The 26,950-nt window shown below is 39.3% G+C and overlaps 1 protein-coding gene across 2 annotated transcripts in view; it reads left to right on the top strand.

Moving 5' to 3' along the window:
• TPK1 (thiamin pyrophosphokinase 1) overlaps nt 1-26,950 on the top strand; it is a 401,888-nt gene that overhangs the window by 288,686 nt on the left and 86,252 nt on the right. For both annotated transcript variants that reach the window (XM_011941409.1, XM_011941410.1), the window contains one exon: nt 18,927-19,038. In XM_011941409.1, the coding sequence (XP_011796799.1) occupies nt 18,927-19,038 (112 nt within the window). The remainder of the gene's footprint in view (nt 1-18,926; nt 19,039-26,950) is intronic.

Here is a 26,950-nt window from a genome sequence, read left to right as displayed (position 1 = left end):
TACAGTTCTATACCAAACAATCCCTTTTATAGAATATGACATTAACTTTGGGGGAAAAAAGGCCGGGCGTGGAGGCTCATGCCTGTAATCCTAACACTTTTGGAGGTCAAGGCAGGTGGATCACCTGAGGTCAGGATTTTGAGACTCGCCTGGCCAGGAGTTCAAGACCAGGCTGGCCAACATGGTGGTGGGCGCCTATAATCCCAGCTACTCTGGAGGCTGAGGCAGGAAAATCGCTTGAACCCGGGACACAGAGGTTGCAGGGAGCTGAGATCATGCCATTGTACTCCAGCCTGGGGGACAGAGCAAGACTCCATCTCAAAAAAAAAAGAAAATTGGAAAAAAATACTTTTCTTTTTAGAATAAACTAATAATATTAGAGAGAACAAAGCTACTAAATATATCAATACTTCATGGCAACATGAAACTGTTACCTGCATGGTTACAAGTCAAATGAATGGAATGAAAGCAAGGGTTTTCATGAGTCAGTGATTGTGACTCTTACACCAGCTTTCAACTCTTTCCTGTTAACCCTTTGTTGTAATCCCCTATTCTCTATTTGCATATTTTTAAGGCCTCCCTTGTTGCTTGTTCAAATTCCAAAGAAGAATATTTTGTGTTCACGTGACAGCTGTATGCTGGTGATCAGCTCAGTGGGATACTTTTGTCCACACAGCCATTTAGGCACCCAAAGTGTTTTAGCCTCTGCTGTTATCAACACAGAGTTTCCAGAGTTGGCCGGTGTTCATATCTGTTTGACACAGTTTTAAAAAAAAAGAAAAATGAAGGCATGTGCATGGAAGGCCTAGAAGCAGTGTACATCGCACCTCACATTGGCTACTACAGGCCACTGCTGGGGAGTCTGGGATGCACCCTAGCCTCCTTTGCCACAAAGCTGTATTAATATTCTCTAGCAGATACCACATTTGGCAGAGTGGCTACAACTGGGGCTACTACTTGGTTGAGTTTGTAGTATTTCGTCATTCTCGCACATCTTTCTGATTTTTGTAGCAGACCAGAGTAAAGCATTAAATGAGGATGTGAGGGAGTCTTTAAGAGTAACTCTGATCTCTGTCTTTCTCCCCTGGATTCAATGTTATTTTTAAATTATCTTCTTAATGAGGAGGACAGAGAGGAGTGACAGTTTCAGATACTTCTACTTGGCCTTCCTTACTCTAGTAGCTTTTATCCCACAGGCCAAGGAACCAGTGTGGAAATTCTGCCAACTATTGCGTATGTTCGTTCTAACCATATGGTCAAGCACCAGACAGTTCATGGACTGAGTGGGCTCACTGTGAGCCAGACGAGGTCCTGGACTCCGTTTGTTACTCTCCCTACCCCATCTACCCCTACTTTGACAATGGGCCACGATGTTGCTTCAGGTCCCTGGGTCTTAATGTCAACTCAGGTTCTTATTCAGCAGTGATGGTTCATCTCCATGCAATGTCTGGATGTCCTCCTTTGCCCAGTGGTTACCCCAGAGGTTCTCATGGTTACCTCAGTAAACACTTGTGGATCTCTTTAGGGAAGGACTAGGGAATCATCGGTTATATAACTGAGGGGACAGAGTCCTTCCTCCTGAGAACTCATCCTCTCTTTCAGTTAATGGTTTCTACTTCTGAGAACTGGCTTATGGCCAGACATTGGGCAAAAGGTCATGACTTTATTAACTGATTTATTTTAATCATATAACTGAAGCAGTGTTTCTGTTGCAATCCATTTATCTTGTCTCCTGGAACTTTGTGTCCTAGTAACCATCTCCAAAGTTTTTTGTGGTTAAGGTGCCCCTGGCTGTAACTAGTCTTGTCACTCTTTGTGATAATTGAGCCTACCCTGCTTTTGACAGTTAGTGGCCATCATCTGGTCTGTATTTTAGGATCCTGTCATCTCTGTTGTTCTCCTGGAGCCCAGGTCTGTGTAGCATCTCCTACCATTTGCATCTTTTCCTACCAGCCTTAGTCTATAGAGGACAGCTTCCACAGGACTTCTTTTGGATGCTGGTATCCCTTTCACTAGCTCATTCCTTCTCACTTTTGTCCTCCAGCTTCTCACAGAACAGAGTTAACTGATGGACTTTGGCTTTGGGTGGTATATCTACTCTAGCATGCTCACTTCTCTGAGCCTTCCCTTCCATCCTTTGCCATTTGCCATTGAAATTCTAGAAGTTTAAATTTCATTTACTATGAACCACCACTTCTTCCCAACTTTCAAGAGCCAACTGGAGTTTTATTACCACTGTCTACTAGAGTCCTCTGTAGGGTGGTACATTCTTTGTCATGCCAAAGTGCTTCATTATCCATAAAGTAGCTCTTAGCTTACCTTAGGTTTCACCATGTTTGATCCAGCATCTTTGGGGACCAGTCCTTTTATTACACCAAGTTGACTAGGTCCTGTAGCTCTACTGGAATGTAGTCCCTTCTTCCCTCAGCAGTGTCAGCCCTTTCATGGCTGGGTTATGTTGGACCTTCACCTTTGTTATTGAACTGCTGGCCAGGAGGGGAGAAGAGGGGTAAATCTGGAAGGGTGACATGTTCCCATATTAGGCAGAGGTTCTAAATAATCTCAAGGAAAAGTGGAGTGCTAGCCTCTAACTGGGAGGAAAGAGCCACGTCTGAAATCTGTAGATTTCAGATGAATCAAGCAATGCAAAGTTTTTTGAGTTCTTGAACTCAGATATTCCTATGTTGTTTTTCTGGGTCCTACTCCTTCCCAGTTAGTTCCCTGAGCTTGATGTAGCAGACTTGGGAAAAAGAATATGCTGAGAATTCAACCTTCAAGGGAGCTCTGCTACCTATAATTAAGTCCTAGACCTGATCCTCAGCTTTTGATACCCTGCAGGAAATGGGTTCCTTTACAGACTTCCAAGGACACTCACTGAATAGTGCCGTTCATACCCACTCATTGAAGTTCTCTATCATGTATGCCTTACAACAGCACATGTATAGTGCTGTATAATGAACTTTCATTCATATCACATATTGTGACAACTGCTGCCTTTTGAATTGATGCAAGTGCTTGTTCTCATGTTAAAACCATCTCAGTTATTAGCCATGACAAATGTCATTACTTCAATTTTGAAAATGAAGGAATTGAGACACAGAGAGATTAATTTAACTGTCCAAAGTCACACAGCCAAGAAGTGGCAGAATAGAATTTGTTCCCAGGTAGCCAAATGCCAGAGTCTATGCCGATTTTCACTACAATGATGCTGATTCTCTTGGTATTGTTTGATGCCAACCAATTATGAATTGAAACTTAAATATAGCAACTGAAATCAAATGCCAGTATTTTGTGATAAAAGACATCTGGATGAACCTTAATATGATTATGTTAATTTTATTCAGATAAACAGCTAAATGAAAAGGCAGCATTTCATTATTTTTATAAAGGGTGTATTGATAATTCATGAGTTGAAAACATGGCAGCAGATTGAAGATTCCTGTTTTTCACATTGTGTGGCTTTCAGACTGTTCACCAGGCATGTCAATACATTTCAGAAGAAATGTCCAGCTACCAAGACTGAGCTGCTAGATGTCAAATATTTTTAAATAATGTTACTAATTATTAGAATAAAGATTTCCCATGACCTACTTCTTAATGGACCCTGCAACAATTTCTGATATCTCACAGAGGAAAAAAACTCACAAGATTTTTTCCTGTCTTATTTTATTTGTCCTTAATTCTACTTTTTTCTGAATAGTTAGTTGCATATGCATATATGTGCCTATTTTCACTTGCCATTGTGTCATCAGCTGATATTACACTGAGCCAGAATTATCCACATCTTCTTAAGTATGGAACAACTACATCGTCATAGAATTTATAGTGTTGAACAGTCACTAAGTTTGTGTTAAATTTGAATTTGGAGAATGAAAGAGGAGAGGTTATTAAAATTCCAGTGACACGTAAGAGCAGGACCTTTTTAAAAAAATAAAAAATCTCAGAGGCAGTTTCTTACAGATGACTTTAGAAATTAAGCCCTAAAAGCATCCTTGGTGCACTGGTTTTTCTAAGGACTGGCGTTCAGCAATGAAAATGCAGTGCTTTTCTTGTCCCTGTCTAGAGGAAAAAAGCACTATCAGTTATTTAGAATCTGATTTATACCTTAAGAGAGTGGCTGCCACTCTCTGTGATTTCAGGGAAGTCGGGTATCAAGGAGCAATTTTCAAAGAATTGAAAGCCGGTACAGGGTTATGAATGAACTCTGAGAGCTTTGACCTTCCCTGTCAAATGATAAGGCCATAAATATGTTGGTAATTCTGCTTTGTTGTGAGGACCTGTTCTTTGTCATCATTGTGGAGTTTCTAGGATACCAAAAATTGATCACTGCAAAACTAAAACAAAAAATTTTATTGTATTAAAAATATTAGAAAAGTAGACAATACAGGACAGAGAACAGCTTTTTGCATGTTGCTTTTGCAATGTGTTTGGAATTGCACTATCCAATTTTGAAAACTTCACAAGGTCCAATCAAATTCAGTATAACAATAAGGTCACATTTTACCATTTATTTGAATGAACACAGCATAAGTGGTTTTGGGACAGGAACGGAGATAGTTGATATATAATATTTTTAATGCTTTTTTCCCCAGTATGCCAAATCCATTATGAGATGTGGCTCATTCATGCTCAGATGTAGGCTTTTTCAGTAATCACATACAGTACAGTGTGTTTGAGCATTTACAGTACTGTTAAGCTTAAAGTGTTCTGTTTTACTGATTATGTTTCCATCTTCATTAAATAACTGTTGAGGAAACTTTTCTCTCTGACTTCACCATTACCTTTCTCAGATTGATAGCCCAGGAGAAAATAAAGATAAGGAGGGGGGGAAAAAAAACAGTCCAGATAACCCTTAGAGAAGAGGAGGGAAAAGTGGTCATTTTCTTTTATTTTAGAAACAAAAATAAAGAAATAAAACTTATTTTTTACAATTTTAAAAGGGACGCTTAAACTCTTTTGAACAAACACAGAAAAAACACCAAAAATGATTTTTCTGTTTTATAGTGGCCTAAAAAAGCAGAAAGAGCACAAGGAATGAGAAGGAAAAAAGGCAGTGGGCATACAAAGATAAAATGGTGCAGACAAAGCCATCTGGAGAGGGACAGCAAAAGATTGAGAGTATGTTAGTTATCTATTGCTGTGTAACAAATTGCCCCAAAACTTGGTGGCTTAACACAACAATAAACATTTATTATCTTTCAAAGCTTCTCTGTGGGTCAGGAATTTGGGCTTGGCTGGACATTTCAAGCTTAGGGTCTTGTATAGCTTGGTTGTCCTGGCATCAGGCATCAGATTCCATGCGGCTGACAAGTTGGTACCGGCTGGTGGCGACGATGGGTGTGAGGTTGGATTCCTCTCAACATGGGCCTTTCCAAAGGGCTGCTTGAGTGTCCTCATGACATAAGGATTGGCTTCCCCCAGAGCAACTAATCTTCAATAGCAAGCAAGAGGGCAGCTGTTTTTTTAAATAATCTAGCTTCAGAAGTTACAACACACTCTCACTTCTGCAATGTCCTACTGGTCATACAGGTTAGCTTATTTAGTGCATGGAATGCAAGGGCACAAATACCAGGAGGCAAGGTTCACTGGGCGCTGTTTTGGAGCTTGATTGCCACAGAGAAATAGTGAAGAGAGTGGTAGACAAATACAGACACACAGACCTATATGAACAGGAGAGGGGAGAAGACTGGGTAGTTGAGTCAAGTCCAGGTTGGGGGTGATCATGTTCTCCTGAAGGGCGCTTGGTTTGTGACAAGTGTAAAGGCTGCTTAATACCAGTCGTTAATTCTAACCCAACCTGTCACATCTAGTATGCTTAATTATACTCTCATTACAATAATCTTTTCCAGCACCAAAATGGAAAGCTTAGGTGCATTAAGGCATAGTTTTCTCAGAAATATCACCACAATTTTACCTTAAAGGATAAAAATCTATATATTTCCCCTCCAACACACACACACCAGTATCCGTGCTTTTACATTTCTGATGTCAAAGTCTCTTACCTGATACAGAAGAGGTATCAAAATAAGACCACGACAACAATGAAGATTGTATTCTACATAGCTTGAAAGGAGCATTTATTCTGACATTTTTGCACAAACACAGTAGGTTGTAGGTTATGACGTACTTCTCAAGTTGCTTTCAGAAGACAACTGTATCCCGACATTCGAGATCCCTAAAATGAGAGGCAGGTACATTGACTTTCTAAAAGTAAAAGTAATTCATTGTGTTACCTGTGATTTAATCCATTTGTTTTCTAAACATAATGATAGCAGATGTTTTTTAAGCATTTACTCTTTGGCAGGCACTATTCTAAGGGCGTTGCGTTTCAAGCCATTAAATTCCCACAACAACGTTTTTATTCTGATTTTCTAGTTAAATAAAATGAAACTTAGACACGATAGAAAGGCATTGAAGTCCATGAAGTCTTTCTCCAGCACCTATAATACTCTGTCTGTCTGTCTGTCTATCCATCTATCCATCCATCCATCCATCCGTCTGAGACAGAGTCTTGCTCTGTCACCCAGGCTAGAGTGCAGTGGCACGATCTCTACTCACTGCAATCTCCATCTCCTGGGTTCAAGTGATTCTCTTGCCTCAGCCTCCCGAGTAGTTGGGATTACAGGTGCCTGCCACCATGCCCGGCTAATTTTTGTATTTTTAGTAGAGACGATGTTTTGCCATGTTGACCAGGCTGGTCCCGAACTCCTGACCTCAGGTGATCCGCCTGCCTTGGCCTCCCAAAGTGCTGGGATTATAGGCGTGAGCCACCGTGCCTGGCCTACTCTTAATGGTCATACTGCATGCAGGGTAGATTAACCCAGGCAAGTTCAAAAGAAGGGTTCACTAACAATGACAGTGCTTTCCTCAGACTCCATGGACAGAATCTGTAGTATCCCCAGACTTCTCAAGAGTTAGAAAAAGAAAATGGAATGCTTTCTGAAAGCTGGGAGTATTTCTCCTGAGGGGAAGGGGTCAGCCTGGAGGTAGATGGGTCTGATTTACTTTATAAAGCAGTCATTTTCAGCAGCTGGATTGGAAACAGACTCTAGTGAGGCAAGAGGAGACCTTATCATGGCAAAGTGCACAGGATGGTAATGAATGAGACTGCGAGATGTGGTAGGAAGTGATAGGAATTCTGAAACTATTTAGAATAGGGTCAATAAGATTTCTTTATGGGTTAGATGTGGGGTATGGGAAAAGAAGAAATCCTCTGGCCTAAGCAGTTGGAAAGATGGAGTAGCTCTCAACTGAGATCAAAAGCTGTGAATGGGGTGGGTTTGAGGTAAAAGGTCAAGATACGTAAAATAGGCAACTGGACGTGCAAAAGCAGAGTTTGGGAGGGAAGTCTGGGCTAGAGATGCAAATTTGGGATTCCACAACATCTAGATGATTGAGATCATGAATGTGAATATGGGCAGATGAGGGAGGAGGATCTTGCTGAGAGTAAGGAGCTGAGACCCTTGAGAGTTTGAAAAGAAGGGGAGGAGTCAGTGAAAGATCCATGGGTTAAGAGGAAAATCAAACCAGTGTGGTATTCTGGAAGCAAAGTAAGGATAATTTATCAAAAAGAGAGAATGAGAACCCATTGCAAACACTGTCGATAGCTCAACCCAAATGAAAAATAATAACTGACCATTGAATTTAGCAGCTTGGAGGTCACTGGATTTCTCAGTGAAAGCCAGTTTGGAAGAGTGATGGGGGCAAAAGCTTATTTGATATGAATCTAAGACAGTATTAGGTTGTTCTTCCATCACTATAAAGAAATTCCTGAGACTGGATAATTTATAAAAGAAAAGGTTTAATTGGCTCAAGGTTCTACAGGCTATACAGGAAGCATGGCAGCATCTGTTTCTGGGGAGGCCTCAGGAAGCTTCCAATCATGGCAGAAGGTGCAGGGGGAGCAGGTGCGTTACACAGCAAACGCAGAAGCAAGAGGGTGGGGGGAGGTGCCACACACTTATAAATGACTAGACCTCACAAGAACTCACTCTCACAAGAATAGCATCAAGGGGATGGTGCTAAACCATTCATGAGAAATCCAATCACCTGATGATCCAGTCACCTCCCACCAGGCCCCACCTCCAACGTTGGAGATTACAATTCAACATGAGATTTGGGCAGGGACAAATATGCAAACTATATCAAAGACAGAATAGAGGAGAAAAATTGCAGACAGTGAATTTAGACAACCCTTTCCAGGAATCTTAATGTAAAGGGGAACAAATAAATGGGGTAATGAGGTGGTAGATGGCAGATGAAGGAGATCAAGAGTCATTATATGGAAACTACTAAGCTTAGTGTTTTCCTTTTGATAATATTTATTGTACTCCTACTGTGTACCTAATACTATGCAGGTATGCGTGTGTGTGTGTGTGTGTGTGTGTGTATGTATCTATATATACACACACACATACACACACGTCAGTGAAGCTGGGTGCAGTGGCTTATGCCCCTAGTTCCAACTCCTCAGAAGGCTGAGGCAGGAGGATCACTTGAGCCCAGGGGTTTGAGGCCATCTTGATCAGTGTAGCCAGAACCCCTCTCAAAATGAAAGAAAGAAAAAGAAAGAGAGAGAGAGAGAGAGAGAGAGGCAGGGAGGGAGGGAGGGAGGGAGGAAAAAGAAAGAAAGAAAGATCTGTTCCTCTCCTTGAGGCATTTATCTTCTGGTAAGGGAATTAGACTTGAAACTGTGTGTGGAGAGCAGAAGGTATGCTAGTAGCCCAGGTTTACAAGTTCAGTGAAGGATTCTGAGAAGGACAGTGAATTAGGTGGCACCTGAACTGAGTATTGGGACTTGTACCATCCGAATATTAAGCCTGCCTCCTTTTCATTAATATTTTCTAAGATCAGGGGAGGGGAGAAGCACAATTGTCCTGTTTGTTCTTGCCTTATGGTACTGAATTTAAAAAAAACAAAAAAGACTTTTGTATCTCAGTTTTCTTGTTCATAGCCGAGTTACTGATTTTGCTTTAACCATTCTTTGTGAACTTCTGGAAAGCCCAGTAGGCATGTTTTGAAAACATGAATAAGTGTTTCACACAGACTTATCTGCATCCTCCCCATATTCAGTCACCAGCACAGAACAGCCAAATGAATGGAGACATGATGACATAGGAAATAAAGAGAATGGGACATTCTATTGAAGATACATGGATGAGGTCAAAGAAGAAAGGCATGCACTGACCATTCATTCATGCGCTGTGCAAGTATTTATTATTTAGGATAAACTTTAGGCAAGGTCATGCAAACGCTTAATTTGGAAATTGAATATAGGGAACAAAAAGGAAGAATGGGGAAAAAGCAAGCAATGAGAGAACTGGCTTTTAAAGTTAGAGCCTAGAAAGACATGACGACATAGTAAAAACAAATGGGCTTTAAAATCACAGCATACTTGGGTTCGGATATCACACCTACTGTTACTAGTTATCTTGAACAAGTTCATTACTGCCCTGAGTCTGCAATCTTTATTTTAGCAGTAATTCTACCACTCGAGGTTGTGATAAGAATTATAGTGGCCAGCAGAATATTTGCACCTAGCAAATACTCAAAAACTCTTTCCTCACTGCTATCATCTGAATGTTTGTGTGTCGCCCCCGCCCCCCCGCAACTCCTATATTGAAATCCTAAACTCTACGTTTGGAAATGGGGTCTTTAGGAGATGCTTAGGTCATGAGAATGGAACCCTTGAAAGGGATGGGTACCCTTCTTAAAGGAAGCCTGGGAGAGACCCCTTGCCAGTTTTGCCACATGAGGACAGACTGAGAAGGTGCCATCTATGAACCAACAAGTAGGTACTAACCAGACACTGAATCTGCCAGCACATGGATCTTGGACTTCCCAGGGTCCAGAAATTTGAGAAGTAAATTTATGTTGTTTATAAGCTACCAGTTTGTGGCGTTTTATTATAGTTGCCCAAATAAAGTAAGATACTCTTTTTTTTTTTTAAGGAGAAGTCTTGCCCTTGTCCCCCAGGCTGGAGGGCAGTGGCAAGATCTCGGCTCACTGCAACCTCCGCCTCCTGGGTTCAAGCAATTCTCTTGCCTCAGCCTCCCGACTAGCTGGGATTACAGGCACCTGCCACCACGCCTGGCTTTTTTTTTTGTATTTTTAATAGAGACGGGGTTTCACCATGTTGGCCAGGCTGGTTGCAAACTCCTAATGTCAGGTGATCTGCCCGCCTCTCAAAGTGCTGCGATTATAGGCGTGAGCTACCACGCCTGGCCAAGATACTCATTTTTCTCCCCGTTTTTTCTTTAACTTGATCTTTCTCATTATTTCTTCCAGGTTGTAGAGTTTGATAGTCATGCTGGTTTTCGAAACAAATAAATGCAAAATTGTTGTCTTTCCCCCCACACTTTCTTCAGGAGCACTAACAGTATCCCATGAGTATTATGAACATGAGTGAAAAAAGTCACCAGACGCCCAACATTCAGTTAAGCATGCTGAACATCAGTGATACTACATTCTCAGCTAGCAGAAATGCTGCCTGGAATTTGTTAATGAATAGGATCCTTCCGGTAGTTCTCCCTGCTGTTGAACCATCTCCCCCCTTATCCTCCATTCCCCTGCCAGTCTTAATGACTTGTAGCTTCTGAGATAACATCAAAGCGAAGTGCATGGGGATTAATGAATAGCTCATCTGACAAAAGGTAGGGGGTTCAGGTAGAAGGAATGTTTGTGCTTACAGTAATTGTGGGAAGCTGATTGTCTATGGAAGGGGACTCTCTTTGGTAGCTCTTTTATAGTAAGAAAGTTGGAGCAGTTAATAATACAGGAAGAAAGTAGAAATACGTATTGCAGTACCCGGATTCCAATCAATTCTTTAACAATTGTGAGAAAAGGTGGGAAATATGTTAGTATATTTAGAATCTGAATGAAATATTATTGAAATTATTACTAGCACTTAAAAAAAGATAACATTGAGTTGCCACAGTATTTGGCTAAATTCTTGTGAGAATTCCAAAAAATAACTTGAAGAATTTCATGTTGGGTATAGTGACCAAATATTAGGCTTCAGAAGGAGTTCTTATAACTCTTTTAAAAAATGATGAACAAAGTAAAAGAGGTACGCTCTTACTTAAAAATTCATTTACTAAAAACTAGGGCTTCTGTATGACAAATTGGAGACATTACTCTCCTTAAGATATCTTAATGTCAGCTGGGTGCCATGGTTCATGCCTGTAATCCCAGCACTTTGGGAGGCCAAGGTGGGCGGATCACGAGGTCAGGAGTTTGAGACCAGCCTGGCCAACATGGTGAAACGCCGTCTCTACTAAAAATAAAAAAATTAGCCAGGCGTGGTGCTGGGCGCCTGTAATCCCAGCTACTCGGGAGGCTGGGGCAAGAGAGTTGCTTGAACCCAGGAGGTGGAGGTTACAGTGAGCCGAGATCGCACCACTGCCCTCCAGTGTGGGGGCGACAGATTGAGACATTGACTCAAACAAACAAATAAAAATATCTTAATGTGTCATGGAGGTATAACGTTAAAATGTTTTTCTTTTCCCTTCTTTCTGCTAATATTTTATCTTAGTCTTATGCGGGCTAATCAGTCTTTTTCTTTAAAAATTACTGGAGCAAAGTGTTTTTAAAAAAATAAAAAGCAGAAAGGAAAGAAAGTGTGGGTTCAAATTAAACCTGGAGGACCTGATAAAGGGAGAAAAGTAAATCAACATGTATAATGTGAGTGCTTGAAATGCTATTCTCGGCACCTTCAACGTGTTATTTAATCCTGAAAATAACTCGGGGAGGCAGGATTGTCGTCCTCATTTTACCTGAACACATAAAATTACATTTTAAATGTATTTCGAGCACTAGTGACAGGGTAGTCATGATTATTGGGTGTGTGCAGTTTACTTGTAGTATCCGATTAAGCAAACATTATCTAGATCAGGGGTGTCCAATTTTTTGGTTTCCCTGGGCCACATTGGAAGAAGAACAGTTGTCTTGGGCCACACATAAAATACACTAACACTAACATAGCTGACGAGCTTTAAGAAAATAGCAAAAATATCTCACAATGTTTAAAAAAAGTTTACGAATTTGCATTGGGCGATGTTCAAAGCTGTCCTGGGCTGCATGCAGCCCGTGAGCCGTGGATTGGGCAAGCTTCATCTTAACAAAGAATACTGGGTGTGTCTCTTGAGTTTTCAGTTCACCTGGACCTTCCCTCATCTACTCAGATACTGAGAGATTTTTCGAAGCATATTGACACCTTTTCTTCAATGCATTTTCTTTAAACAATGAAACAATCAGGTATTTCTTTGATACATATGTTCCTTCCACTGTGTTGTAAGTCCAACAGAAAAAAAAAATTAGAGTTTTGTTCTTCAAAGAAAGTTTATTCTTTTTAGGGATACAATATGAACCTATTTGAGGGATGCAATGCAGTACCAAAGTGCTACATTTTATAGCGTAAATAATTAAAATTGTAGCATTCAGGAGGAAGTCATCTTTGTTATTTGGAACACATAGGAAGTTTTCATTAAAAAAGTAAAGCTTGCGTTTTGCTTTGATGTTTCTCTGGATTAAGGATGGAGAAATGGTATAGGAGCAGACAGGAGAGCATGGGCATCCTGATCATATGCTATGTTAAGAAAAGCATTTATCTAAAGTAATTTGAAAACTCTGAGATCACTCTAGCTCAAAATATGTCTTTCAATGCAACCTGTCCTGTTTCTGCTGTCAGTAACCCTTACTTCTGGGATAAATATTGTCTCTAGAAGTCATCATTTAAAATGTCTGTATCTTTTGAAGAGGCCAAGAGTGGGTTTTTCTCTGACTGGAATAAAAGAAAGGCGTGAAGATAAGATATGATCCATTGTTAAAAAAAAAAAAAAAGGTATACATGCAGAGGTCATAACAAAGCAGAAACATTAATGTCATGTTTTATTTTGAAATATCCAATGTGAGGCAATCGATAAGTGAATTAGCCTATCATTAGAGTAATTTACCAAATCTAACATTAGTAGGCGTTTCATACATATTTTTGACTTTTGAATAAACAAACTAACCCAACTAGCATTAATAAGGTTTTTTATTTTTTTGGTAACTGCTGAGTATTGTCATTAACCCTTTAATAGTACAACTAGCTCATGTCAGAACGTGTATGTGATTTCAGCCGGAGGTTATTGACTAACTTCTGAAACAAAAATCAAATGGAAGTGATTAAATTCAAAACATATTCTTGAAATGTTCTCACTATGGAAATATTAAACCAAAATATGCTAGTTTTGGGTGCTGTGTGAAAAATATTATTCCAAATCAACATTTTCCTAAGTCGATTTCCTGAAATGAAGTTTCCATGGGAAATTACGAGATGATATTTGAGCAGCAGAGGGAGGTTCTGTGGTGAAGTAAATTTGGAAAACACTTATTCGGGTAAACAGGGTTTCTGTTTACTTGTTTTTGCTGCAAACTACCTAGAACATCTAACATGCTGGCATACGTCGTGGTTTCCAAGAGGTGAATTGACAAAGCGATTTTTCCAATCTGTATTTGACCCTGGGAGTAATATTCTATGGAAAGCACTTTAGAACATGTTCTAACATGATTTGAAATTCTAAAAGCTATCCGTATATAAGATATTAATGCTTTTTCAAAGGGAAAACACCTCAATTTAATATCTATACATGCAACATTGATTTGATACAGGCTATTTCAAATAAACCCAATGTACTTTTATTTTGAATTCTACATTTGTGGAGCAGAATCAAAGAAAACATATAAGACTCTGAAGTTTTATAACTACAAGTTCTAACTGGTGTGAGATGGTATCTCATTGTGGTTTTGATTTGCATTTCTCTGATGGCCAGTGATGATGAGCATTTTTTCATGTGTCTGTTGGCTGTATGAATGTCTTCTTTTGAGAAATGTCTGTTCATATCCTTTGCCCACTTTTTGATGGGGTTGTTTGTTTTTTTCTTGTAAATTTGTTTGAGTTCTTTGTAGATTCTGGATATTAGCCCTTTGTCAGATGAGTAGATTGCAAAAATTTTCTCCCATTCTGTAGGTTGCCTGTTCACTCTGATGGTAGTTTCTTTTGCTGTGCAGAAGCTCTTTCGTTTAATTAGATCCCATTTGTCAATTTTGGCTTTCGCTGCCGTTGCTGTTGGTGTTTTAGACATGAAGTCCTTGCCCATGCCTATGTCCTGAATGGTACTGCCTAGATTTTCTTCTAGGGTTTTTATGGTATTAGGTCTAACATTTAAGTCTCTAATCCATCTTGAATTAATCTTCGTATAAGGAGTAAGGAAAGGATCCAGTTTCAGCTTTCTACTTATGGCTAGCCAATTTTCCCAGCACCATTTATTAAATAGGGAATCCTTTCCCCATTTCTTGTTTCTCTCAGGTTTGTCAAAGATCAGATGGCTGTAGATGTGCGGTATTATTTCTGAGGACTCTGTTCTGTTCCATTGGTCTATATCTCTGTTTTGGTACCAGTACCATGCTGTTTTGGTTACTGTAGCCTTGTAGTATAGTTTGAAGTCAGGTAGCGTGACGCCTCCACCATCTCACACCAGTTAGAATGGCAATCATTAAAAAATCAGGAAACAACAGGTGCTGGAGAGGATGTGGAGAAATAGGAACACTTTTACACTGTTGGTGGGATTGTAAACTAGTTCAACCATTATGGAAAACAGTATGGCGATTCCTCAAGGATCTAGAACTAGATGTACCATATGACCCAGCCATCCCACTACTGGGTATATACCCAAAGGATTATAAATTATTCTACTACAAAGACACATGCACACGTATGTTTATTGCGGCACTATTCACAATAGCAAAGACTTGGAATCAACCCAAATGTCCATCTGTGACAGACTGGATTAAGAAAATGTGGCACATATACACCATGGAATACTATGCAGCCATAAAAAAGGATGAGTTTGCGTCCTTTGTAGGGACATGGATGCAGCTGGAAACCATCATTCTTAGCAAACTATCACAAGAAGAGAAAACCAAACACTGCATGTTCTCATTCATAGGTGGGAACTGAACAATGAGTTCACTTGGACTCGGGAAGGGGAACATCACACACTGGGGCCTATCATGGGGAGGGGGGAGAGGGGAGGGATTGCATTTGGGAGTTATACCTGATATAAATGATGAATTGATGGGTGCTGACAAGTTGACGGGTGCAGCACACCAACATGGCACAAGTATACATATGTAACAAACCTGCACGTTATGCACATGTACCCTAGAACTTAAAGTATAATAAAAAAAAATAATAAAAAATAAAAATAACTACAAGTTCACTGGAGAGACCCTTTATCTTGTGTCTACTTTCAGCTATGTGAGCAGTCACAGTGTGAAAATATACCAGCACAAAAGTCTGTTGTATAGGAGAAGTAACCTTTTTTTCCTGCTAACTATCTTCTGTCTGCTTCTTTTACTCTTCTTTCCTGCAGGCTATTTAATTTCCTGCAGTGTTTGTTGATAAATTTTTAAAGTACCTGGACCAGCTAACAAAAGATGAGCTACCAGAGACTGGCCTTGTGTTTAATCCGTCTCCAGCAATGTTTTGTTCATACAGGGTCTATGTGTGTCACTAATTGTGGCTGCCATTAGCCTCCGAGTGTAGGTTCAGCATTAACAACAACTGGATGAATGCATGGCCACTTTATAAACTAGCATTGGCATCTTCTTCTTGAATTTTTTACACTAAATCTAATGCGTTTATGTTCTTTCTGTGTTCAGTGCTTTGTGAATGATCTTGTTAATTTACTGTATAGTTTGTGATATCCACACTGAAATATCTTAGCATAAAACTTGGCATAGTTATTGGATTTAAGGATGTGGGTATGTAAACAGAATTCAGATATCTCTCTGGTATTTTTCTTGTTTTTTTCTTTCTTTTTTTTTTTTCTTTGTAGAGACATGGTTTCACTATGTTGTCTGAGCTTGTCTCCAACTCCTAGGCTCAAGTGATCCTCCCACCTCAGCCTCCTAAATTGCTGGGATTACAGACATGAGCTCCCATGCCCAGTCAATGTTTGGTATTTTTCAGAGGCAAAATCTAGAGTCAGCTTTAATCTTTTCTCTCAGTTATGTTTTGTCCTTTGAAAAGTAGGGGTATAATACAAAACAAAGGGACAGCGATTTCTCAGCCCTTCATAGCTATCTATTTGTGTGTATTTTGTTCTACCTTGACATGACAGTCTAGGGAAAGTAATACTATTATGCTGTCTGTCTTTAACATGATCATAAGTTTGCTTTCCAGCACACATACCAAGCAACATCTTTGTTACCTTTCCCTAAATTACAATTTCATACTTATTAAGGTTGTTAGATGTGTTGAAATAACCACAATTGGAAAAGCAACCTGACTGTGATTGATTTTTGTTTTTTCTTTACTATATAGGACTGCCTTTGACTTCAAAGAGTTATCTTAGTTCAGAAAAGAGGCCAGAGCAGGAACCTGTGAAATGATTCATGGGAGAAGATGGAAGTAAATGATGAGTTCATGTGCCTCTAGTCTCCAGTAATGGCATAAATCCTTAGGGAAGTTCTTTAATGTCAGCCTGTATGCCTGCCTGTGTCAAATCACATATAGGCTAGCATGAATTAAGAAATCTGGGGAATGAACAAAAATTCCTTTATGCAGTTGTTCATTTTCAAAAGATGTCACATAGATTTGAAGATACAGGAAGAAGGCAAAACATTGCTCTCATTTAACCATAAAAACTGTATTCGCATGTTTATAAACACAAAGACCATTCACATATGGCTAAGCACCTTTCTGGAACAAGAGAAAACGTGGTTAATTGATTGTGGGCTAAGGCCTATCTGTGACTTCTCAAGTCCACAAATGAGTTTATTCCCAGACTGAAAATTTTAAGGTCTGTTGATTCTTAAAATAATGAGGAAGGCAATGAATATATAGCATGCTTACTACTGTGTCATTTAAATCACTGGATTTTGTAACAGCCCTCCTCTCCCTGGGAGAATAAAACTTAACATGTATATGTGCTGTTTCCTTTGCATTATATGATACAAGTTGAAGAATATTCTCTTAGGGAGCTAATATCACAAGTTGAAAAACACTTCCTTCTTTGCTTCGCCGTTCTTAATGGAAGTCACCTAGGAGCACCAAACATGCTAACATATTCAGCTAGGCACCGCCAAACCATTAAGCAGGCCACAAACCGAGGAAAGAAAGTCGTCAATTAAGAGACAAGAACTAACTGTAACACACTGAAAAGAAGACAGCCCAAGAACACAGGAATTCCTCTTTGATAAGTGATGGAGAAGCCGCATTCTAACAACAGGTCTCATTGTCAGAAACACTGTTATCAGACGCAGAAGTACAGAGATCTGGACAAGGTGTACCTTCCTTTCCTTGTTCTGCTGGTGCTCTCTTGAGCCCTCCACTCTCTGCCACTCAATGTCCAGAATGCTACAGGTTACCTATAACCCTTCTGAAATTGCTGTGTTTTCTGATGGGAACCCTAAGAGTACTGCCCTTCAACAGGAAACTGGGTGGCGATCCACCTGTATGATAAGTCATCACCAATTCCTGTTCCTTCTCTGCTGAAGCCAATGTAATACTAAGGAAATCCGAATTTCTAAAACATCTGTCTCATCAGCTCCTTTTTTTTTTTTTTTTTTTGAGACAGAGTATTGCTCTGTCGCCCAGGCAGGAGTGCAATGGCACGATCTCGGCTCACTGCAACCTCTGCCTCCCAGGTTCAAGCAATTCTTCCACCACAGTCTCCCGAGTAGCTTGGATTACAGGCACCCACCATCACACCCAGCTAAGTTTTGTATTTTTATAGAGACAGGGTTTCACCATGTTGGCCAGGCTGGTCTTGAACTCCTGACCTCAGGTGATCTGCCCACCTCGACCTTCCAAAGTGCTAGGATTACAGGTGTGAGCCACCGCGCCTGGCCTCATCAAGTCCTTCTATTAGAAAGAAGGTTTTGTTACCTCTTTGAGCATTTGTTTTAAAAGTGTGCTAGGTTTGGCATCTAGGGATGGTCATTTGTACTATGTTTAGTATATCTATCTTCAGAGAGAATTATTTATATAATGGAGAATGGTAGAAAGAAACAAATCTCAAATTTGTGTGGCAAGCTATTCAATATAAATCAACTTGGGGGGAAATTCTATACAAAGGAATAAAGGCAGCTCTTGCCCAAAAGAAAATAAAAACTTTTTTAAAAAAAAGCAAGGCCAGGAGTCGTGGCTCACGCCTGCAATCCCAGCACTTTGGGAGGCCGAGGCAGGTGGATCACTTGAGGTCAGGAGTTCGAGACCAGCCTGGCCAATGTGGTGAAACCCCATCTCTACTAAAAATATAAAAATTAGCTGGGTGTGGTGGTTCCCACCTATGGTCCCAGCTACTCAGGAGGCAGGAGAATTGCTTGAACCCTGGCGGCAGAGGTTGCAGTGAGCCGAGATCGCACCATTGCACTCCAGCCTGGGCAAGATGAAGAGTGAGTCTCACTCACCTGGGAGTGAGACTCCCCATCTTGAAAAAAAATTTTTAAAAAAAGCAGAATACATTGTAATGGCTGCTGAGAAGCAGCTCTCTGTGTATGTTTCTCTTTGTGTGGCACCTTTCATTTAGGATAGGTTTCAGACCCACAGTCCCATTGCTGCTAGTTTGGTCTCTGGAATTGGCAGGTGTAGGTAGGAATCCTTATCTGTGTGGTCCTATTATCTCTGCGAGCTTCAGTTTTTTCATAGGTGAGACATAATTAACAATAAGATATCAGATACTTTGTAAAGTTGTTGTTAGGATTAAGTAGGGTGAAAGTTCCTAGAATTATTCAGCACATATTGCAAACATTTTTTGTGAGGGTTAAGTATGATAAGCCATGTGAGGGTCATAGACGCATCCTGCCCAGGTCCTTCAGTGCACATTAACATCCCTTCTCTTTTCCCCTTCTTAATGATCATTTCTTCTCTCCTTCAGGGAAAGCACAGATTGCATGTAGACACTGGAATGGAGGGTAATTGGTGCGGCCTTATTCCTGTTGGACAGCCTTGTACGCAGGTTACAACCACAGGCCTCAAGTGGAACCTCAGTAAGTAGAACCTTTCCATAAAGGAATGATGTTTTTTTCTTTTTTTCTCTGTTTTTTTTTTTTTTTTTAATGTCTCTGTGGTCTATACCTAGGAGGAATTGCTGGGTCTTATGATAACTCTATGTTTAACCTGTTGAGGAACTGCCAGATTACCTTCCAGTGTGCCCGAACCATTTTGCTATGTGCAGTGTAAGAATGTTCTACTTTCTCCACATTCTCAACACTTAGTATTACCTGTTTGCTGGTTTATAGCCGTCCTAGAGCATGTGAAGGTGGCATCTCATTGGGGTTTTGATTTACATTTCTCTGATGACTATGTCAAGCATCTTTTCTTGTGCTTATGGAACATTCATATATCTTCATTGGAGAAATGTCTATTCAGCTCTTTTACCCATATTTTAATTGGCTATTTTTACATTGAGTTATAAGAGTCCTTTATGTATTTTAGATACAAGTCCTTTACCCAGGTGTGTGACTTGCAAAACTTTTTTAGCCCTTAGCATATATTTTCACTTTCTGAAATTTAATTAACTAAATTAACAAATGTTAATGAAGTCTATGTTTTTTCTTTTGTGGATCGTACTTTTGGTGTCATATCAAAGAACGCTTTGCCCCAGCTTCTTCACGATTTTGTGTATTTGAAAATCCTACTTTACTTTCTTAGAGAAGCATCAAGTTCTTTTCGTAGTCAAATCTCTGACATAAGATTTGCTGCTCTTATTAAATTTTAAAATGTTTTCCAGTAATTGTGAACTGTATTAGGTCCTAGTAGTACTAAAACGGAGTTAAAAATATTAAAAAGTAAGGGGGTCCTGTTCATGAGATAAATACTGATTGCGAAAGGAACCATCAGTCATTGTGAAATGAATCAACTCTAGTCTTTCTAAGAATAGCAATAATTTAATCAAAGAGCTCTGATTGAATGTCAAAGGAATCATCTCCTGATTGACCAATATGGCAAAGTTGTACAAGTAAAATATGGAACTATGTCATTCTTTTCTAACAAGTAAAGCACTTAGATTCCCACAAGAAAATAAATCTTTTTCCAAGAAATAAATATTTTGAAACACAAAGACTTGTAAAAAGACCTTTCTATGAGCCACTGCTGAAACAATTAGGAAAAACTAGAGATATTTTGAAACAAATGTCTAGAGAGCTCATCAGAATTTGAAAGGACTGCGAGAACACATCTCCTCCAGTGCACAGAAATATGTGACAGGCTTTGAAGCTGTTTAGCTGAAATTGACATGAGCTCCCATTGGAAGCTTTTTTGAAAACATTCTGGTCCCAAATAACTGTTTTATTTTTTATAGTTCTCATTATTTCCAAGGGCACCCAATCTAAACAGTGGTGAACTTCCTGCTGGATCTAGGTGCAATCACACTTTTCAGGGCTGGCACCATGACAAAGGAGCACTGAGCAAAGAGGAACGTTGGCACTAGGAGCAGGTGCCCCAGCTTCCTTTATCTTACAGTAATAAAAACGAGTCATACATTAGACATGATTCTTCTGGGATCTTTAGAATGTTCTTTGATCCTGTGCTTCCCACAGCAATATGCACATTGTATTAGTCCATTCTCACATTGCTATAAAGAACTACCTGAGACTGGGTAATTGATGAAGAAAAGAGGTTTAGCTGACTCACAGTTATGCAGGCTTACCAGGAAGCATGACCAGGAGGCCTCAGGAAACTTACAATCATGGTGGAAGGTGAAAGGGAAGCAGGCACCTTCTTCACATGGCAGCAAGAGAGAAGGAGAGCGATGAGGGATGTGCCACAGACTTTTAAACCATCAAATCTCATGAGAAGTCATTCACTACCACGAGAACAGCAAGGGGGAAGTCCACTCCCATGATTCAGTCACCTCCCACCAGGTTCCTCCACCAACATTGGGAATTACAGTTCACCATGATATTTGGGTGGGTACCTGCAGTCAAATCATATCACACATTCTAGTTCTGTGTAAGACTTTCTCTGGTAAGGGGGCCTTTAGCATGATGAGGACAGGGCTCTTAACCTTCCTGAGATAACTTTTGATCCAACCTACATGTAATATGCCATTACTTATTTATATAGTTACACAACACTTTGACTTTTGAAGTAATTATTTCTTCTACAACTTCATAAAAATAAAAAATAAAAAACTTCATGGAATATGCAAAGCAATAAAGTTGAAACACAAAGTGTTTCATCAATTACCTGTAGTAAAAGCACTAATTCATGGGGTCTTCTGATAGGTAATATTGCCTCATTAAAAGTTAATAAAAATAAATGCAACATCATGTTGACTTGAAGAAAAGTGGGTAGATTTCATTCACAGAGAGGGTCCCTGCCTTCCTCAGTGCTGTTGTCTGTGAAAGCAGAGCCCTGAAGTCAGGGTTATTTTATCAGTCATGGCTGCAAAGGGACAGGGTGAAGGTGGGCTTGCAGAAAGAGAAAGAGTATGCAGACATTTAGTCGAGGGCAGCTCACTTCTTGAGTTAATGGGAGTAAGCAAGTTTTTGTGAAGAAACTTGTCAAGGTCCTCAGGTGTGGCCCTGCGGCTTGATCTCTACCTGTCTCCACCCACTCTAAGTACATGATGCCAGAAGTTCTAAAAGTAGTTGGATTTATCTGTTATCAGTTTGCAATATTTCACATGCCATTCTAACATTAAAAAAAATTGTATGAATGATACCTAGGTACCGATCACCGAGGAGTGAACCTTTACAAATATTATTACTGAAGCTGCCTATATTTACAGTCTTTTATTTCATAGCAATATGCTATGAATATTCTTTGACTTGTGTCTTGCATAAGAGTTTCTCTGGGATATATACAGTTGGGAGTAAAATAATTGTGTCATAGATAATCACATCTTCACCTTTATGAAATACACATATTGCTCTGCACAGTGGTTGTACCAGGGTGCACTCAGCCCAGGAATACATAGAAATTCCCCTGCTCCTATTCCTCAACAATTCTTGCTATTATCAAACGTAATCATTTTTGCCAGCCTGATGAGTGTAAATGATATGTTTTTGTGGTCTCTGCTGATAAGGCTAAGCATCTTTTTGTAGTTATTATTCATGCTGGTTTCTTATTCTGTGAATTGCTACTGTCTTTTGCCTAGTTTTCCATTGGGATGTTAATTCGTAGAAGTTCTAAAGACTTTTTCCTGGCTGTACTTTGACTTTTCAGTTTGTTTATGGTATTTTTATATAAACAGAGTTTATCGAGTTAAATGTAGTCAAAATTTACCAGATTTGTCATTTTTGTGTAAGTCACCTTTCTATTCCCCATGGTCATAAAGATACTCTCATTTAAGTTTTAAGTTTCGTGTTTAGGTCTTTTCTTTCACCTGAAATTGATTTTTGTATATGATATAAGGATCTAGTTTTTTAAAGATAATGAATTGCCCTCACATCATTTATTAATCCTTTCTCCAGTGATGTGCAGTGTATGTAGCACAGGTGTTCATATGTATGGGTATGTTTCTTAGATCTGTTTTGTTCCTTTGGCTTACATACTTCTTCCTGTGCTGGAGCCACACTGCCGTCATTACCACAGCTTTATAAGAAATATTGAAATGTGCTAAGTTGAGTCCTCAGACCTTGTTCTTCAAAATTGTCACTCTATTCCTGGCTTTTTGCTCTTGTTTGTTTGTTTTTGACACGGAGTCTCACACTGTCACCTGGGCTGGAGTGCAGTGGCACAATTTTGGCTCACTGCAACCTCTGCCTCCTGGGTTCAAGTGGTTATCCTGCCTCGGCCTCCTGGGATTACAGACACCTGCCACTACACCCAGCTAATTTTTTTTTTTTTTTTTTTTTCATTCTTAGTAGAGACAGGGTTTCAGCAGGTTGTCTGGAACTACTGACCTTGTGATTCACCCAGCTTATCCTCCCAAAGTGCTGGGATTACAGGCGTGAGTCACCACACCTGGCCTGCTCTTCTTTATAAATTTTAGAAGTAACTTGACAAGTGCCTCTCTGACACAATTCTAATTTTTACTGCAATTACATTTAATGTCTAGATTAATTGAGGAAGAAAATTTCTACATGAAATTGGGTCTTCCCATCCACAAATTTAGTTTAGCTCTCTATTTACTTAGAACCTTTAAATTCCTTTCAATAATTTTATAATTTTCTCTACAAACATCCTATGCATTTTTATAAGGTTTATTTCTATAAACCCTATATTTTGTGTCCCTGGTACAAATTATACTTTTAATAAATTACATTTTCTGTTTGTTGGTGATACATAGATGCATAATTCATTTTTGCGTCTTTTAATATGAATATATTGATGAACATTTATTGTATCTGAAAATGTGACTATAGAGTCACTTGGTTTTCTATACACAATCGTATTTCTAACAATAATCAAGTTTTCTTCTGCAGTCTGTAACAAATAGAATTAAGTTATTATAATGGGCTGAAATGGTGGCTTAAAAAGAAAGCCTTTTTGTTGGTTTCCTCATGTAAAAAAGCGCAGAGGTAAGTACCTATGGGGCAAGGCTTCTACTATTTCCTCAGCCTTTGCCTCAAAATCTGAGATGTCTGTTGCAACTCCAGCTGTACTCTGCCTAGTAGGCATCAGAAGAGAGGAAAGGGAAGGGAGCAGGAAGGGTCTGTAACAGGAATCAGAGGCATCAGAGGCATCAGAGATTCCTGGCATTCTCAGAAACCCTTCCTGTGTCTCATCTTTTGCCTCAGTGGCCAGAACTGTAAAAAATAGTCACGCTAGCTTCAAGGGAGGCTACATGTGCAATTTTTTATCCAACTACATTGTCACTCCAAATAAAACTGAGGTTCCATCAGTAAGGAAGAAGAGAATGACTAGCGGTCTGCTCTTCCGTCAAAAAATGCCTTTGCTTCCTTCATCATCTTGAACATTTTATCTGTGTGTATCATAAAAAATTTATTTTCGTTGTCTTTCAGGCATATTCATATGGATTGCTGTTGTTTCTGTTGAAAAATCTACAGTCAATGAAATTAATTCTGATTTGTTTATAATCTGTCAAATGTTTCTAGACCTTATGTTTTGCTTTGGAATTCTGAAGTTTTACAACAGTATGTTTACATGTAACCTTTCTTTTGTTCTAGTTGCTTTTTATTTAATCTGATAATTGGTATAGTTCATCAATTCTGAAGATTCTTAGCCATTTATCTTCTTTGATTGCTTCCCCTCCATTTTTTTCTATTCTTTTCTCCTTGAACGTTTTAGTAAATGTAGAACATTTAGTAAACATTTTAGCACTCATTATCCCTCTTCGTTGTTTATTCTTTGTGCATTCTAGGTTATTTTTTTTCCTTTCTTTTTTTTCATCTTTCTTTTCACTTTTTCTGTCTTTGGCTGTTTCTAATCTGCCATTTAATGATTGTGTTTTGAATTTCATAGATTTTATTTTTCACTCTTTTTTATCTCAAGAAATTTAAGAGCACATCTTGTTTTGTGCCAGTATTTTAATTATGTATTTAATTTTTAAATACGTAAGCAGATTTTTAGAATACTGGAAATTGAGATGAATTATTTAATCTATTAGATTGTTAAAAATGTCATAATTTAATTGATAGGAGTTTTTTTAGATATTTAAAAATTGGGGCCTATTATAATAAATGGTATCTTATATTTGGTAGAATACAGTATGGTATTTGAGCATTCTAGTTTCTTCATCTCTTTTTTGACCTAATTCTGCTATTTTTCCTTTTCTTATTTTTTGAGAGGGAGTCTCAAATTTTCTTTTTCCAATTATTTTTAACTTTTAGGTTCAGAGATACATGTGCAAGTTTGCTATGCAGGTATATTGCATGTCATGGGGGTTTTATATACAGATTATTTTACCACCCAGGTAATAAGCATAGTACCCAATAGGTAATTTTTCAATCCTTACCCTCCACCCTCAACTAGATATTGGTGTCTGTTGTTCCCTTCTTTGTGTCTATATGTACTCAACATTTCGCTTCCACTTATAAGGGAGAACATGTAGTATTTGGTTTTCTGTTTTTGTGTTAGTTCACTTAAGATAATGGCCTCCAACTCCATCTGTGTTGCTGCAAAGGGCATGGTCTTGTTCTTTTTATGGCTGCGTGATATTCCATGGTGTATATGTACCACATGTTATTTATCCATTCTACTGTGTGATGAGGATTTAGGTTGATTCAGTGTCTTTGCTATTGTGGCTAGCGCTGTGATGAACATACACGTACATGTTCTTTATGGTAGAATGATTTATATTTCTTTGGGTATATGTGCAATAATGGGATTGCTGGGTCAAATGGTAATTCTGCTTTGAGTTCTCTGAAAAATCACTAAACTGGTTTCCACCATGGCTGAACTAATTTCCATTCCCACCAGCAGTGTATGTGTTCCTTTTCTTTTTTTTTTTTTTTTTTTGAGACAAAGTCTCGCTGTGTCGCCCAGGCTGGAGTGCAGTGGCGCTATCTCGGCTCACTGCAAGCTCCACCCCCCGGGTTCCCGCCATTCTCCCGCCTCAGCCTCCGAGTAGCTGGGACTACAGGCGCCCGCCACCACGCCCGGCTAATTTTTTGTATTTTTAGTAGAGACGGGGTTTCACCGTGATAGCCAGGATGGTCTCAATCTCCTGACCTCGTGATCCGCCCGCCTCGGCCTCCCAAAGTGCTGGGATTACAGGCTTGAGCCACCGCGCCCGGCCATGTGTTCCTTTTCTCTTCAGCCTCACCAGCATCTGTTAATTTTGACTTTTTGATAATACTGCTGTTTTTAAATATTTCCTTTATTCTCACACATGATAGACACTTTATCCTGTGTTTTATATATTTGGTTGTCTTTTTTTTCCCCCCCTGTAGAAATATGTAGAAGCTTAGGTTAAGCATGTTCTTTGACATGAGATTTTAAGTTGCTTCTGCCAGTGTCCTGAGGTATAACGAATCCTGGAACACTTAGCTATCTCGGTGTAAGGTTTTCCTGAAGACGCTTTCCGTGTTAATTAAAACGACAAGGAATTGAGGTGTCCTTTTTAGTTTTCAACCACTGTGAAAGCCCAGGCTGATAGAGAGGTGTTTCCTTGTTCTGAACCTTTTCTGGCGGACCAGTTATTTCCTAGTCGCTATGGTCTGAAGGTTTATGTCCCCCTCCCCCCAATTCGTATGTTGAAACTTAATCATCAATGTGATGTTATCAGGAGGTGGAGACATTGGGAGGTGACTAGATCATGAACCCTCATGAATGGGATTAATGCCCTTGTAAAAGAGGCCTGAGAGAGAGACACTTGCCTCTTTCACCACTCAGTAAAAAGGCACCATCTGTAAACCAGGCAATGGACCCTCTCCAGATGCCAAATCCATGGTGCCTTGATCTTGTAATTCTTAACCTCTAGACTGTGAGCAATAAATTTCTGATATTTGTAAGCTATCTAGTTTATGATATTTTATTAGAGTAACCCATATAGACTAAGACAGAAGTCTACCCTTCTATTAAAGATGTAGCACTGAATTTATATAGAACCTCAGTCCTCACTCTTACTTTGTCGAGGACCAACATCTTGATTCTTGATTGACATGTATCTGAAAAGAAAGGCATCTTAGTTAAGGAAAGAAGCCAACATTATCTGTGCAGGTGCCCTGTTTTCCTTCAATTTTAGATCACTGAAGAGTTTATTTTCTTGTGAGCTTAGCATGTTAGTTACAGAACATTTATAATAAATTAGGTATTATGTCTAAGAGTCTGGTATCAGGAGAATTTCATGATATATAGGCTACCATATGGCCAGAATGGAAACCTTCCACATCTCCTAGTTGAGGTTGCTTGAGTAGGACAAGTGTAGCAACAGGGAACCCTCTGAAAGGCAAAAGTTAACAACAAAGGCTCTGGCAAGGTTTTTCAGAGGCCACAATTATATTTTGAAGTGACTCTACTCAAACTTTGACTCATGGAAACATATAAATA

The sequence above is a fragment of the Colobus angolensis genome, unplaced genomic scaffold (genome assembly GCF_000951035.1).
Source record: "Colobus angolensis palliatus isolate OR3802 unplaced genomic scaffold, Cang.pa_1.0 Scaffold2, whole genome shotgun sequence".
Lineage (NCBI taxonomy): Eukaryota > Metazoa > Chordata > Mammalia > Primates > Cercopithecidae > Colobus > Colobus angolensis.
Note: the sequence above shows the minus strand (reverse complement) of the source record. Positions and strands in the feature narration are given on the sequence as shown.